Source organism: Cucumis melo, chromosome 8, assembly GCF_025177605.1.
Source record: "Cucumis melo cultivar AY chromosome 8, USDA_Cmelo_AY_1.0, whole genome shotgun sequence".
In the NCBI taxonomy this organism is placed as follows: Eukaryota; Viridiplantae; Streptophyta; class Magnoliopsida; order Cucurbitales; family Cucurbitaceae; genus Cucumis; species Cucumis melo.
Window position 1 is genome coordinate 472211 of NC_066864.1, and position 16299 is coordinate 488509.

Here is a 16299-nt window from a genome sequence, read left to right on the forward strand (position 1 = left end):
TTGGGCTCATGCTTTTCGTATGGAAGTGGGAATTCTTTACATTTTGATTTGAAAGAAAGCCCAGCCCGCCCAGTGAAGAATATAAATATTTTCGCCATATGAAACATAAATAAATAAATAAATTAATTAATTAATTAATTAATTAATTAATTAATCTTTAGTTGGTTTTAGTATTTAACTTTAATCACATTGTTATTGTTGTAATTCTTTTAAGGATATAGTAAATGTAAAATTAGATGTTAATGATTTATAATTAAATATAACTTAACACCATCTAATTTTTTTGGCCAATGAGATAAAAGAAACAGACAAAAAACAAAGGAAGAAAAAGATTTTGTTTTTTTTTTTCCTTAGTTTTTGACATTTTGGTAATCACTTGCCACAAGCAAATCGGTGCGGCAAGGAGGGAAGAAAAATCAGAGCAGTGCCGCAAGAAGGGACAAGGGCGGGAGCAGCAGGGAGACGAGGGGATACGCTTTGGGCATCGAAGCAGAATCAAAAGAGTTAGGCATAAATCAATAGGCAATGGAGGGGAGTGGTGCTGATACAGACGGCCATGAATTCAAGAATGCGGAGGAGATGTGGAGGGAACATGTCGGGAATCCCACCAAGCGCACAGAATGGTATCGTGAAGGCGTAGGCTATTGGCAAGGTGTTGAGGCTTCTGTTGATGGGGTGTTGGGCGGCTATGGCCATGTTAACGACGCCGATATCTTGGGTAGTGAAGTCTTTCTCAAATCCATTTTAGGCGAACGTTTATCTTTTGCTGGAAAAGACCGACCCCTTGTCGCTCTCGGTATCTCTCTTCATACCCCCACTTCTTAATTTTCTCATTCCATCACTTTTTATTATCACTGCTCTGGATGAGTTGTACTTTCTAGTTAATGCTACTAATGCTTGAGCTGCTATTCCAGATTGTGGTTCTGGCATTGGGAGAATCACCAAGAATCTTCTTATTAGATATTTTAACGAGGTAACGTAAGATGATATAAATTGCCTTTTTGTTCCTGCCATGTTACCTTCTGTCTTGGAATCCGTTGTGTAACACTTACGAAATCGTGCTTTCTTTGGTTTTGGGCTTTTGGTTTTTGCTTCGACTTTGTGCAATCTGCTTGGCAGCTTGAAAGGTGGACATGATCATATGGATAGATGTTCAGTTTTCACAAGAGTGGCTAGAACTCTTATTGGGCTGTCGGGGATTTAATGCTCGTTTTTTTTTTTTCTTTTGTTTTAAAAAACGTGTATCGAAGAGCCAAACGAATGATGAATATGGTGGAATAGCTGTTAAATTAATTGAATCGCAGCGCTTCCGTATCTTTTTGGTTATAAAAGGAAGTAAAATCACAGACGTTTATAGTTAAAGTAACCGTGTGGAATTTAGATGGATTTTTATGCTTTTACGCCAATAATATAGTGAACCTAAAATTAGCGATGAGCATCCTGTCCTCTATCCACACGAAACACTTCTTGTTGGATATTGTCATACATAAGATAGAAGGATGAGATCAATAAACGCCTAGACTATAATAAATTTAGTTTCCCAGTGCATACCCCTGCCAGGATACCATTATTTTGGTTGGGCCATTTGTTTATGACCATTTCCTTGACTTCAACAAATGGTTTTCCGGATATTGATATTCAAAGTTATGCTCTGATGTAGACTGTCATGATTCTGAAATCAATGGTTTGTTGTGACTCTAGATCCAATTTCCCAAGCTTTCAATTCCACATTCAACTTTATGTGAATTGCAGCAAGATATCGCTACTAGCTCCTTTTGTTTTTTTATGTGAAAATTTTACTCCTATAGAAAGTTTGTTTATTTACCTCTTTTCTTTTTGAGTCTTAGGTCGATCTTCTTGAACCTGTATCACATTTCCTAGAGGCTGCTCGTGGAAGCTTGGCTCCAGAAAATAATGGTCCCTCTGATCTGCACAAAGCCACTAACTTCTTTTGCATGCCTCTACAGGTATATGTAATCAATTGATATTCAATCAGGTAAAATAAGAGAATTTGTTATTTTTTGTGGTTGTGTTTGCTCAAGACCTTCTCTTTCGCCCTTTAGGTGTTACTTGGTAGCTTATGTATTCTTTTTTAATAAGAAAGGAATTTTGGTTTTTGTGTAAAGAGCATGTTTTCCCCCACTATGCAACTGAAAAGAAAAGAGTTATAAGAAACTGGAGAACAATTGCCAATATATAGGTCCATGGTTAAGACAACATTTTCGAACTCAAGTAAAAAAAAACGGATAAACAATTTTTCACATTGCTAGATGCCACAGGATAGAGGTTCAACATCCAGTAGGTAAGACGTTGTATTGAGAAGTTTTATGTGATAAGTTGCTTTGGTATCTTAGTTGATGCTACGGTGCCTTTGGATCTCCTCCATCTTCTGACTGTGCATATCTGATTTACAGCAGTAAATTATGAGTACCAAATGTCTATCTGCCTGAATTTTCTTTGACATCCATGAATTCACTTGTATATTTCTTGATTTGGTATCTGGTGCCAGTCGTTTTCTCTTTTCTGAAACATCTAAATTTACACTACTGCTAGGAATTCACGCCAGATGCAGGAAGATACGATGTTATTTGGGTTCAGTGGTGTATTGGACATCTCACTGATGAGGACTTTATCTCGTTCTTTAAAAGAGCAAAGGTAAGTTGTATAGATATATCTTTTCTTGAATCTAGCTCTGAAGAATTTTGTTACTCGAGTAATTTATCATTTCTCGGGTTCCTTTGGCTGTAGCAATGTGGTCTAGCGGTCAATGTCAGTTAAACCCTTCAAATGGTTTAGATCTTCTCATTTTTCTCTTACCTTATCGTTAAATTTCTTGTTTGCCACCTTTGTTGTGGAGTTCTTCTATTGTGGGTGATATATTTTGAATTAGCTACTAAAACAGTCTTGAATATGGAAATGATAACGATGAAGGCCACTATGATGCTCAGAGAGTAAGATGTCGTGAAAATGTCGATAGAAATACTGGCAACAAAGTTTACTTCATGGAAGCTTGAAACCTTTAACCTAAAATTTCAATTTATATATAATTTTAGAAAGATATTAAAATAACTTTATCTATGAAAATTTCAATATTTCAAATAATATCTCAGGGAAAAATCCTTTTGATAATATTTATATTGAAAATAGAGATCTTAATATTTATATTGATTAGAAACTAGGAGCTCATTTCTCAGGATAAAGTAGAAACACAAGGGTAGATAAGATATGTCCACCTAGTTAAGGTTTGTTTAAAAGGACTTTGAGTCGGTATTGACGAGAAAATCATCATTAGTGCAAACGGAAAAAAAAGGTGTATATTAGAATTTTCAGGTTGAAAGCCTAGCAAACGTCTCAATCTCCTCTTTGTCCAAACTCCCCAGAATCGCTGTGAATTGATTTCTCAAAAAACGTAGGCACCTCTTTTGAACACTGAAAGATGAAATGATCATTCAATTGTGGGTATTGACTTGAAAATCATTCTGACTCAGTGAGTCTTATGGTGCTTCTTGTAAATGATAAGGTCATTCTGGACAATAATTATGATGGTTCTTTTCTTTCACTGTTTTCAGTTTTCAGTTTTTCTTTCACATTGGTGTTCTTTTCTTCTTTTTGGGAAGAACACATTGATATTGTTCATGTTTCTGCTAACGTCAGCACCATATTCATCTTGCAAGTAGTCTGTCTATAATAACATCTGGCTAGTAATTAAAAAAAATCATTTTTCTTACAACTTTTATTAGAAACAAAAATTCTGATAACTGGGCTTAACTCTGCTAGATAACCCCTTTATGGACCGTACTTATTGTTTGAATATTTAATAATTAAGTATGCCATGACTGCATCAGGTAGACTAAAACCTATTATGGCTCTAATCATTCATTACTTTTCAGTTGGGCCTAAAAGCTGGCGGAATTTTCATCCTGAAGGAAAATATTGCAAGATCTGGTACTTGCCATTTTCAGTTCTTTTCTTTAAGAATCCCATGCTCTCTAGTAACAAGAATATATTAGTTCTCAAAAAAAATAATAACAAGAATATATATTATTTCAATTTCAATGTCTGATACCTGCATTCAATGAAAACGATTTTCACTTTTTCATCTCCAATAAAGTTTCTGGTTTTGAAAGAAAGACCTTTTTATTTAGAGCATGTCTCTGCCTTATTAACCTTTTGAGTGGGACATATCGGAACTCAAGTGTTGTATCTTGTTGCAGGGTTTATATTAGATAAAGAAGATCGAAGCATCACAAGATCTGACTCATACTATAAAGATCTATTCAACCAGTGCGGGCTCTATATATTTAAATCAAGGGTAAAGTCACTATCCATTTGGTTCAGTCTGATCTATGCTACTTTTGTTTACTTTCATCTGTTCAACCATCAAACAAAATTGCAAATGATTTTCTCGGTTATCTTATTTTAAATCCATTATTTATTTCTCAAATTCATCTGTGCAAATCACTTCAAATAACAAGATACTTAAGATAAATGTAATTTCATCTGATTATGTTCATAAAAGCCTCTTAAATTTTTACCCTTCCAGTAAGATGCCTTCTGATCTCAAAATATTGAAATTTAGCAATTAGTCCTGAGAAGTTGTAAACTAGTCCTATCAACATTTCTGCTTTACCTCACTATACTTGGATTATTCAAATTCCCTTTGGTCCTATGGAAAACAATGAATTTAACAGAAAATAGAGTTGTATTTTGTGTTTGAAATGTGAACACTAGTTAGAGAGTTCGACAGCAGCTTGAACCATAAGGTGAGCTTAAGACCCATCATTTTATAGAAAAGCATACCTTACCCATAAAAGGATTGGAATATTTGGATTGAATATGAATAAATTCGTAACCAGGACCTCCCAACTCAATCCATGAACATGCTTTTACCTGGGTGTAATTTTACTAACTCTGAAATTCCTCCTATATCAGTGGACTTATTGTTTTCTATTTTGTGGTTAATGTTTTTAGGACCAAAAGGGATTTCCCCAGGAATTATTTCCGGTGAAGATGTATGCATTAACTACAGAGGTCCCCAAGAGGAGTTCTCGCATCAAAAGGGAACAAAGCAATAGACCTGGCGTTATCAAGTGAGGAGCTTCACCTCATTCCTCTCCTTTCTGAACGAGGCAGTAGCAATATATACATTTGTAGAGGGGTACTTTTTAACCTTTTATGTAGATTGCATGTGGGCGTGTAAGTACATATTATCCCAAAATTCTCGTAGAATGTCATCTTGTCTTCAAGTGATAAGTATGAACTACCTCCTTTAGTCTTTGTTAACTCTCTGGCTTTGATCGTTGAATACTCCCGTTTCAAAGATCTGAACAAAAGAAAATTACGAAATCCAAAGTTTGTTTTAGAGAGATTTCTTGGTCCAACTATTTTAACCTATTTCTACACTTCCTGGATTGTTTGGAAAGGTATCTTCATTTGTAGTTGAAGATAACTGCTTGTTTTGCAAACAACTGCTTCTTGAAACAGATACGAACACTGAAAGACAATAACATGGCACTTATATTAAAAGATCTGTATATATTTGGTATATGTCCGTATTTTAATTTCTCAGTTGTATTTATTTTGTGTGGTAGGCCAGTTGACATACAAATCCACAGTAGATGGAACTGGAAACACCAAGCTTCTCGTTTTTCATACTTGCAAGGAGATGTCATTGCCATCCGCCCCAAAGCCCTTTTCCCTTTATTATGTTAAACAGTAAAGTGATGTACATTGCATAATGGTCTTCTCATACTCAATGGTTCAACAGTTAATAGTTCTTCATTTTAATGAAAAGTTGTGATACTTTATATTTACAGCCATTTGGTAGAGTTCTAATTTGAAAGAGCAAGGAACGCCGAGGAAAGGTAGTTTATCAATGATTTTACCATAAGCGTCTTCATTTTACTTGATAAATGTGTAAGAATACCCTATCTAATAAATTTAGGCCATCAATTTCGCAATCTATATATTTTAGGTCCATCTAAATGTTGATAAATGAGTAAAAATACCCTACCTAATGAGTTCAGCAGTAAGAAAAAAAGTTTACCAAACCAAGCACGATAATTCAACAGCTTTTACTTTTAGTATAAACTGTTACAAGAGAAAGTCGTTCAGTTAGAAATAGAAAAAGAAAATTCAGATTACTATAGCAACAAAATGTTGTGCATTTTGTCACCTTACTTCATTCCTTTTTTTCCTTATTTTTCAATAGGGAAGGTTTAATATAAAATTGGAGGTGTATGGTAATGGGATCAACTAAAAATAAGTAGGCAAATAACAGAACTGATATCATATACTGAGAAATACTCCAAGACTAGCAATCTTCTTCTCCAATAAATGCTAGCATATCAAATAAAGCTAACTACACACGAACAAAATAACTAGTGCTAAATACTAAATTTGAATCAATTGCCCCCTCTTTAGCCATAGCAGTCCACTATTTAATCTTTCATATTGATTTACTAAACATAAACAAAACTCTTCAGTAGAGATACAAATTAGTATGATACCAAACCAATGGCAAATAGGTTGTCACTTTACCTGCCACCATCTGAGCCATTCCTCAGAAGCAAGCATTAAGACCTTATACAGTTATGCTCACGTTCGACAATTTGAAGGTTGTGGAAGGTGGGTGTATCAAATCCTTTAAGCATCAAGATTGATGGGTGTATCAGACTAACTTAATCGAAAATTAGAATCCATAAGCCAAACAAACCAAAAAAGAATCCATAGAAATATATATGATTGATGGAAAGAACTCATGTTCAAAACTTCCATAACTAACATCATAACCAGCTGTGCTAACAAAAGTTTTTAATAAGTGAAAGTTACTCGAGCAATGTGTCATATTATGCTTGCCGAAATTCAAAACAATATAAATAACAATCTTAGAAAAAGAAAGGACGTAAAAAGACACAAAAGATTAAAATTTTAACTTCCCCGGGCAAGTTGGAAAAAACAATAATGGATGCTGCTGACCTAAGCTTGAACAGCATCAACCTTCTCTTCTGCATCATCGGTCGCCGCATTAACAGTGACACCATTTTCATCTTCTGCTGGTGGTTGCACTTGATCCTCCTCAGCCAGTGGCTCCTCAACATAATCATTCTCAAATGCATCTGCAGGAACCTCATAGATCCTAACTTGTGGTTTCGATGGATCCTTAACCAAAACATACTTACCTTCATTCAATTTCATGCACAAATCCACGATTGATTTAACAATACCCCACATGTTAGAAGTATTCAAGTTAATTTGACCTGCAAAATCCTTAGGTTTGTATCCAACCACAGCTAAGATGACATGGTTAAAGTGATCACGAGGATGAACCCTAGAGACATATCCCAACTTCATCATATCTGCACTAGCCAACAGGGCTTGAGCTGTCCATTTGGCTAATTTATTAGCATTGTTCTTCAACTCAGTGGCCAAAACAGCACCCCTCTGCGTCTCCAATTTCTGCCTCCAATCAACACCAGAATATTTGGGATCGAATTCATTAAGAGCATTCAAAGTCAAGAATGATCTTTGCTTATTAACCTCCATTACACTTTGAACCTCACACCTGGCTACAAGATACATATCATCATCGAGTTTCCACCTCCTATACCTATAAGCAACAGAAGCAACCTCCTCACCCTCATTTGCAAATGGGTTTGGCTCGTCAAAGGCGACCTTATTTCCATCCCTAACTAAAACTTGCTGTGAAAAGTTCTGATTAATGTAAGCAGCTTCAACACTGAGTGAGTAAGCGGAATTGATATCATCCTTTGCCTCTGGTAAGGGTTCCTGAGAGGTCTCATGGACGGCAAGCAAATCAAGTTGTGACCCATCTCTCTTATCAAAGAAAAGCTTGTTACCAACACGCTGAACCACAATATCCCAGGAGTAAACCGATCTCGTTGCGCACATAAGGGTAGAAAGGATGGCATCGGTAGCAAAAACCGTGGCTTTGTCCTCGTTTGCTAAACGACGAATGACAGGGTCGTCAGTAGTAGTTACCTTGAAGAAGTTGCGGTTCTTGAAGCGTTCGAGGCGGCGTTCGTTCTTGGGAGTGATTCGGTCGTACGCTCGATCATAGAACTCTAGGCCGCCGCAGAGAAGGAGGTCTTCGGGCTCGGGAACAGAGAAGGACAGCTTCGAGAAAGTGGAGAACGGAATCTGATCAAGCATGTTCCATTCAGGTTGAATTTCCACAGAGGATTTGAAAACAGCAGCTTCACGACGGGGGGCATTGACATTAGACCTGTTGAGGTTGTAAAGGCGGTCACGGCGAGCCCGCTCCTTCTCAGCCTCGCGCTTACGAGCTTCAACTTCTTCGTCGCGGCGCTGAGGTAGTTGCGTCCTTTGTTGATTGAATCGCCATTTAGGGCCAAATTTAGGGCGCGGAGGAGGCTTTCCATCAACCAAACGGAAGGACATGTCCTCGTCGGCATTGGCCGGGAAGGAATCGTCATTCGTGAAATCGAAGACGGAATCGGAAGCAGTCTTGGGGCGACCAGGGTTATTCATCGTCCGGGTCCAATCGGCGATCCGGCCAAGCTTATCGGAACGAGAAAATGGGGCAAAAGGAACATTGAGAGGGAGGTTATTGGAGGCGACGAGAGTGGCGGTAGAGTCCGGAGGACCCCAGCCGTCAGGGTTGTAGGGAACAGCTCCCACTTCGAAACCTCCGACCATGATTGACGATCAGATGAGAAGGGGATTGGGAAAAGAAGAAGAAGAGCGCAAGAATGAAAGCAACTAAAATGGCGGCCAAAACCCTAGGTTTTTTTTCTTTGCCTCACTACTAAAGATATGCTTTAAATTACAATTCTGCCCCGGTACTTTTTCTTTTTCTTTTTCCTTTTCTCTTCTTTGGATAAAACATTAAATGTTTTAGGTTTATTTCAAAATTATCTTCTTCTAAATTAAAATCGACTTTCTATCTAAAATATAAAATAGATTATTAACAAAAAGAAAATAAACATATTTCTTTGCCAAAGTTATATTACCTTTATACTTTTCCAATTAATTTAGATTTTGAACTTAGGTAAATGTATCATAATTAAGTTGATGCAAATATTAATTTAGAATTTAAAGCAATAGAATCTTTTAATTTGGGATTTTAATCGATACAATTATTTTAATTCAAGATTTAAACTTTGACTCTAATAATATTTATCTCAAATTTAAAATAAAAAGAAAAACTTTCTAGCAACATTATGATAAAAGCTATCAAAATATTTATACTTCTAAGTGTAGTAGATTTTTATTTTTAATTATTTTCAATAATTAATTATATTATTAAAAATTTGGGCAGTATTAAACAGAAAGAGATATAATTAAGTTTACATTTATATTGGCTTAAGCTTGATCGAAGGAGACATCGATTCTATACTAGAACACTCCTATAATTTTCTTTTTCCAATTATTATTCATTTTCATTGATATACATATTCCTAGAGTTGTGTTTTTTTTTTCTTTTCACTGGTCAATTTAATCTTTAAAAAAAATACAAAATTCATAAGTAAGTCTCTATAAAATTCGTGAATTTAAACAAAAATTAAGTACAAAAATCATATTTATTTCCGGACGATTTGGACCAACAATTTATATATTATTTGATGAAAATAATAGAAAGTGTTGTTTAAGCATTTTCTTTAAATATAGTTTATAATCTTCTTTGTAATATATAAATATATAGTTAAAATATTATGGAAACATTATTTTAAATATCAATACTGTAAAAAAAAAATATTTATAAATAAATTGACTCATTTTTACTGTATATAGAAAAATAAATAAATACGAAACATACGAATGACTAAATAAATAAATATGAAGAATATATGGAGTGATGTTATTTATTAAAATGCATAAAAATTAAAAATTAAATAAAATGAAAAATTAAAACTATTGGAATCAAAATGACATCATACAGTGATAGTGATACTAAGTTCCAAAACTCCACTGGAGTTCATATTAGTTGAAGCTTCCAAAACCACATGAGTTGAGTGTTAGTAGAAGGAATCAGGCACCCAAATCTTCGTACACGAATTGCCCTTTCGGCAATGGAGGAATACTCTGTTCATTTCTAAAGAAATTATCAGGATCCACCATCGTCTTCACCTTTACCAATCGATCAAAGTTCCCTTTAAAATACTTCCTCCCATATACTTCTGCAACTCCCTCATTGATTCCACTACCTAAATTCGCTCCAATATCAAGATCTCTATAATTCAAAAACGATTCTCTAGGACAGCTCGACACAAACGGAGTCATGAAATCGTACAAACTCTTCGACATGTTCATATAAAAATTTGCAGCTTCAACTCCTTCTTCAACCCACGCCAATGGATACTGAATCAGAAACAAATTCCCAGCTCTATGTGGAAATGGAGTAGCTGATTCTTCAATCTCCCACATTCTTCCTCCATATGGATTCCATTGCATCACCAAATGGGTATTCTCAAATCCAATCATCGTTCGCCAAATCGCAGAAATCCCTTCCTTCGGGATGGGCTGCTTCACATAATCGGATCTACTCTTGAAGAAAGAAGAGCCATTCTTTGGTCTCTCGAGCAGAAAATCAATACCGTTCCCTTGGGGGGAATTGTACCAAAACAAAGTGGATTCTACCCATTTTCTCTCGCTACAATCACTTTCCTTCAAACCCAATTCAGGGAAATACTTATTCGTTAAGGGAATGAGAGATTTAGTAGTTCCCAAAAACAAACCAATAAACGAAACTTGTACTGTGAATTTTCCTTCTTTTGGAATGGACTCCACTACATTATGCATTGCTCTAACAAACAACTCCTTGGGTAGATTAGGAGCCACAAACTGCCAACGGTGAGCCACATCGAGTGCACCCTCTTCTATTGTCAGTTTCCTATTGAAAACCGTAACCTTTTCAGGGACTGACACTAATTTGATCTTCCACGAAATAACAACTCCAAAACTCGCAGCCCCACCTCCTCTAATAGCCCAAAACAAATCTTCACCCATAGACTCACGATCATGAATCACACCATTTGCATCAACAAACAGAGCATCAATAATATTATCAACTGAAAGTCCATATTTTCTCATGAGATTCCCATATCCGCCGCCACTAAAATGGCCGCCGACGCCCATGGAAGTACAAACCCCAGAGGGAAATGCAAGGGTGGGGCTGAATTGAGCAATCCGATAGTAAAGTTCGCCAACAGTGGCGCCGGCTTCAATCCACGCAACATAATCGGTAGATTCTTCAGAAATGCTAATGTTACGAAGATTGAACATATCAAGAAGAACGAAAGGATTGGTGGAGCGATAGGAGAGGCCCTCATAATCATGGCCGCCACTTCGAACTCGTAGCTCAAGACCGGCAGAGTTGGCACAGAGAATGGTGGCTTGGACATGGGTGGGGTCGAGAGGTGTGAGAATGAGAATTGGTTTGGGGGTTTGTGGGGTTAGAAATCGGAGATTTCTGTTGTAGGATTGAAGAACAGAAGAAAAAGAAGTGTTCTGAGGAGTGTAGATTATATCAGATATGGAGGGTGAGGATTGGATTGGAAGGCAAGACAGAAATTTTTGAAGAGGTGTTGTAAATTCATAGGAAGATGCTAATGAGATTAGTGAAATAAGAAGAAGAAGAAGAAGAAGGATGAAAGAATGAGGCCACATGTTGTTTGATATTATAATTTTGAAATGGGAGAGTTTAGATGAGGGATCATATATATATATGATATATGTTTTACGTATGCATATATGAAAAGAGAATTTAATTGAATGAGATTGTGTAGTGCGTTCAACATGGAAATTAATTATCCTTATTACTATATCTATTTAATTGGAATGTTTTTTGTTTCCTTTTTTTCTCTTCATTTATGTATATATTATTACTCTCCATTTCATGTATTTATTTGGGTGAGAGAAATTTCAAATGTTATTAAATTGTTACGTTAGTACGTTCCACTATAAATGGTGTCCTCTATTCATAGAACTGGGGATCTATATTTTCCTTTTCTTTTACTTTTTACTAATTACTAATATATTGGATATTTCTTTTAAAAAGCCTAATAAGTAAGGAATATAAATTTGATATCAAACTAAACCAAAAAATATATCAACTTTTCTATAAAAGAAAATAATTTAAATTCATATTAATTCCGGTTAATTTCTAATATTATATATAATATATAATAATTGTTTGAAATTTGTAATAAATATGCATTTTAATATTTAACATTTGAGTTTCATAAAATTCTAATAACTAATATGTGTTTTACACAAATTTAAGTAAAAAAGTCGACAATCCATTTCAATTTGAATTTTTTTATTTAAGTTATGTAAGTTGTCCACTCAATTGGATTGGTCGAAAATGTTTCCCTAATTCAATCTATGTACACCAAGTAAAATGACACGGAAGATTGTTAACAAATAAAATGGCGTAGGCATATACAGAAAGAAAAAGTTCATATTTTTAGTAATTTTCTCTTCTCTAATAATTAAAAGCTTAATCTCAGCCTTGAAAATGGAGAAAAAGAATTAGTACAATAATAGGATTAGTAAAAATAAGTATCTTTTCCAAATATATATATAATAAATTGTTTTCTAAAAAAGAATAATGAAGGAATGTGATTTGAAAATTGAAATTACATAATTACAAAATAAAAGATTCACCACCTTTCCTTGAAATATTTAATTTGATTTAGTATAGTAAAAGAGGTGGACAAATGATTAATCTACAAAATAAAATGATTGGCATTAAGTGAGAAAGCCATGAAATTAAGGAAATTTGACCTCATCCCATTTATAGAATATTTAGATTGACCAGTAATCAAGAGTCAATCAATTTGGAAAATCCAAAAACCAAAGCTTCTTTCTCACCATTAATTATTTGCTAAACTATATGAACCTCTTATTTTAATATCAATCTAATTTTAAATCATTTCCTTACACAACCAACTAACTGACATATATGGAAGAAAATTCATTGTCTTTTACTTTAAATCCCTCACCCAAATTTCTCAAACATTCTCATTCCTCCATCATTAATTCCATTGCAGCAATGTGGACTCCATCTTCTTCTTCTTCAATCCTCACATTCTTCTCTCTCATTTTGCTTTTTTCTCCATGCTTATCCTCCGATACGGTTCAACAGAGCTTTCTTCAATGTCTGGCATCCAATTCACACCCCAAATTCCCCATTTCTGATGCCATTTTCACCCCCGACGACGCTTCCTTCTTACCTGTCCTCAATTCCTACATCAGAAACCGCATATTTCAAACCCCCACAACCCCAAAACCACTAGTAATCGTCACTGCCAAACATCCATCCCATGTTCAATCAACCGTTGTTTGCGCCAAACGCGTCGCTCTAGAGATCAGAATCCGCAGCGGTGGCCATGATTACGAAGGTCTCTCTTACGTCTCTCAACAACCCTTCATCGTTCTCGATCTCTTCAACCTTCGAGCCATCAATGTTGACATTCCAACCGAAACTGCTTGGGTTGAAGCAGGGGCTACCATGGGGGAACTTTATTACGCCATTGCTAAACAGAGCAAGGTCCATGCCTTCCCTGGTGGAGTTTGCCCAACACTGGGTGCTGGTGGACATATTTCAGGAGGTGGGTATGGGAATTTGATGAGGAAATTTGGGCTTTCTGTTGATAATATTTTGGATGCACAGATTGTTAACGTTGAAGGGAAGATTCTAAATCGACAACAAATGGGTGAAGATTTGTTCTGGGCGATTCGAGGCGGAGGAGGAGGAAGCTTTGGTGTCATTCTCTCATGGAAGATCAAATTAGTTCAAGTCCCATCAACTGTGACGGTTTTTGATGTTGAGAGAAAGATTGAAGAAGGAGCAACAGATGTTGTTTGGGAATGGCAGAATGTTATGGACAAGTTGGATGGGAATCTGTTTATAAGAATGATGATGCATTCAGCTTCAGGGGAAAATGGACAAAAAACAGGGAAAACTACGTTGGTGGCTCTGTTTCTAGGGCCAGTGGAGAAGCTTATGGAGATTGTAAACCAGAACATACCCAGTTTGAAATTGCAAAAACAAGAGTGTATTGAAATGAATTGGATTGAATCGGTTCTGTTTTTTGCAAATTTCGCAAACGGGACAGCCCCAGAAGCGCTATTGAAGAGGGAATCTCCATCTGGAACATATCTGAAACGAAAATCGGATTATGTGAGAGAAGGCATTTCAAAGAAAGGGATTGAAGATATATGGAAGTTACTAATGGAGATAGAAGGAGTGGGTTTGACGTGTAATCCATACGGAGGGAGAATGGGTGAGATATCAGAGACGGCGACGCCATTTCCACACAGAGCAGGAGTGAAATTCAAGATTCAATACTCTGCAAATTGGAAGAAAGAAGGGGAAGAAGAAGCGAAAGAGAATATAGAGTTGGCGAGAAAACTGTACGAAGCGATGAGCCCATACGTGACGAAGAATCCGAGAGAAGCGTTTCTGAATTACAGAGACATTGATGTTGGAAGTAGTAGAAATTGGAGTTTGGCAGAAGGAAGGGTTTATGGGGAGAAGTATTTCAAAGGGAATTTCGAGAGATTGGTGAATGTGAAGACGAAGGTTGATCCTCAGAATTTTTTTAGAAATGAACAGAGTATCCCCACTCGTTAATTTTGAACTGAGATTATCTTCATCTCACGCTTTTCCACTAAATACATATTATCAGGACTCTTTCCTCTCCAAAAGCACCCCCAAGCAATTTGAAAAAACTGTAATATTATAATATTTGGATTGTCAAGTTATTTATTAGTTTTGATAATTGCATCGTATAAGTCTTAAAAGGAGTTTGGTTTGATCTAATTGACATGGATCCTGTTTTGTAGAGATGTTAGAGGTTCAATCTTCACCCACAATTATTATATCATCATCTCAAAGGATGCTTGTTAAAAAGAAGTAATGTAAAAGTTTATATGGACCAAAATTCTAAATTTAATTTGGTTGTGAAAGTTTTAGAAGCTTAGGAAGCAATTAAGGATTTCACAAAATAAAATTGTAAAATTTAGATGTATATTTTTCCAAAATGTATGGGTCATTACAAAGATTTGACCTCCAACTAAGCAAGGACATTTGACATACTCTAACATAATTAAATTGAGCAATCAAACATGGTGGGAAATCCAAATGGAAAACAATTAGGGCGTGTTTGGGGTGGGGTTTTAGAGGGAAAAGGATTAGGAAATTGGGCCAAACTATGTTTGGCCCAAGGAATATGATAAATAATCATAATCCCTAGATAACCCTATCTTATCCTATTTTTACTTTCTTACAGCCCTACATTACCCTACCTAAATAACCCAATCTAAATTCTATTATTATTTTTTAAATTACTACAATCATAATCCTTCCCCCAAACATATATTACTATAATACTACTATCATAATCTCTCCCCCAAACACATACTATTATAATACTACCTTTTATATTCTTTCCCCCAAACACATATTATCATAACACTAGGATTATCATAATCTCAGGATTATTATAATCCTTTTCCCCCCTAACTCTTTCCCTCCCCCAAACGCACCCTTAATATCAAATCTCCTTCTCCCCTTTATTTTCTAAATAGAGAAACATATTATTAAATACTGTGTTTTTTTTTTCCCTTAAATCATACTAAATAATGTTACAGATTCATAGGTTTCAAATCATTTCTTTAAATTACTCTCCATAACTTTGTCCCATGTAGAAGAAAGTCTTATTAAATGGAAGGTGTTTGGTAATAACCCTATTTTGAATTCTCCTATTTCATTTTTTTTAGCTTTTGAAAATGTTTAAACTTTTATATAAAGATTCTTCATCTATTTTATTAATACTTTTAAAAAGAAAAATTGTTGTAAATGACATAAGGTTCAATATCTATTACTGTCGTTAATAGAATATGAAGTTTTTGTATATTTTATAAACATTTTGAGACAATAATAAATTTTAGAAAACTATATACATTAAAAAAAACCCGTGAAATCGTTAAAATACAACGGGCCCTAATATTTTTTATTTTATTTTAGAAAACGGCGTTCTTTTAAAACTCAAGTCAAGTTTTGAAAATGAAATTTATTAAAGTTTACGTATTTATCGAGTAATTTTATGTTCCCCTAATCTTTATTAACTTCATTTAGACGATGTTTATAGTTTAAATATAAACTTTCTAACTCCAACGTAGACTTTAGAACTCAATTCTTCATCCGTAATAATCATATATTTTCATGTAGGTGAATGCAATACAAGGGATTAAATTGCCAGGGTATAACTTTCTAAAAAAAACAATATATATCAAATTAAGAATATTTGA

General features: G+C 35.1%; 4 protein-coding genes across 8 annotated transcripts; 2 read left to right on the forward strand and 2 right to left on the reverse strand.

The window, feature by feature from the left end:
• The first annotated feature begins 343 nt into the window (after positions 1-343).
• On the forward strand, positions 344-5819 carry LOC103484292 (alpha N-terminal protein methyltransferase 1). 5 transcript variants are annotated; one of them, XM_008441301.3, is made up of 8 exons: positions 346-796; positions 915-973; positions 1848-1967; positions 2554-2655; positions 3891-3945; positions 4215-4312; positions 4972-5090; positions 5597-5819. In XM_008441301.3, the coding sequence occupies exons 1-8, from the start codon at positions 526-528 to the stop codon at positions 5598-5600; spliced, it is 828 nt and encodes a 275-aa protein (XP_008439523.1). In that variant the 5' UTR covers positions 346-525; the 3' UTR covers positions 5601-5819. The 5 variants fall into 5 exon arrangements, 3 of the variants coding, with proteins under 3 accessions (XP_008439522.1, XP_008439523.1, XP_008439521.1); XM_008441299.3 differs by having other exon boundaries at positions 350-796; positions 5592-5819; XR_007823038.1 differs by having other exon boundaries at positions 351-796; positions 4972-5158.
• Positions 5820-6506: 687 nt separating this feature from the next.
• LOC103485296 (berberine bridge enzyme-like 4) lies at positions 6507-11649 on the reverse strand. The gene is made up of 2 exons (XM_008442850.2): positions 10058-11649; positions 6507-6893 (listed from the first exon to the last, which is right to left on the reverse strand). Exons 1-2 carry the CDS (start codon positions 11647-11649, stop codon positions 6692-6694), a joined length of 1794 nt encoding a protein of 597 aa, XP_008441072.1. The 3' UTR covers positions 6507-6691.
• Positions 6713-8775, reverse strand: LOC103484294 (eukaryotic translation initiation factor 3 subunit D-like). Its single transcript, XM_008441303.3, has one exon. The coding sequence runs from the start codon at positions 8677-8679 to the stop codon at positions 6979-6981; it is 1701 nt and encodes a 566-aa protein (XP_008439525.1). The 5' UTR covers positions 8680-8775; the 3' UTR covers positions 6713-6978.
• Positions 11650-12977: 1328 nt separating the features above from the next.
• On the forward strand, positions 12978-14942 carry LOC103485297 (berberine bridge enzyme-like 8). Its single transcript, XM_008442851.3, has one exon. It carries the CDS (start codon positions 13037-13039, stop codon positions 14618-14620), a length of 1584 nt encoding a protein of 527 aa, XP_008441073.1. The 5' UTR covers positions 12978-13036; the 3' UTR covers positions 14621-14942.
• Positions 14943-16299: the final 1357 nt, after the last annotated feature.

Excerpts from the sequence above, each read along its gene's own strand:
- LOC103485296 (XM_008442850.2), bottom strand. The coding sequence starts at position 11,649 with ATGTGGCCTCATTCTTTCATCCTTCTTCTTCTTCTTCTTCTTATTTCA. Across the intron at positions 6,894-10,057 it reads AGAAATGAACAGAGTATTCC|TTCTAAGATTGTTATTTATA; the intron begins TCCATTGCCGAA and ends CGTCCTTTCTTT.
- LOC103485297 (XM_008442851.3), top strand. The coding sequence starts at position 13,037 with ATGTGGACTCCATCTTCTTCTTCTTCAATCCTCACATTCTTCTCTCTC.
- LOC103484294 (XM_008441303.3), bottom strand. The coding sequence starts at position 8,679 with ATGGTCGGAGGTTTCGAAGTGGGAGCTGTTCCCTACAACCCTGACGGC.
- LOC103484292 (XM_008441299.3), top strand. The coding sequence starts at position 526 with ATGGAGGGGAGTGGTGCTGATACAGACGGCCATGAATTCAAGAATGCG. Across the intron at positions 974-1,847 it reads TTATTAGATATTTTAACGAG|GTCGATCTTCTTGAACCTGT; the intron begins GTAACGTAAGAT and ends TTTGAGTCTTAG. Across the intron at positions 2,656-3,890 it reads CGTTCTTTAAAAGAGCAAAG|TTGGGCCTAAAAGCTGGCGG; the intron begins GTAAGTTGTATA and ends ATTACTTTTCAG.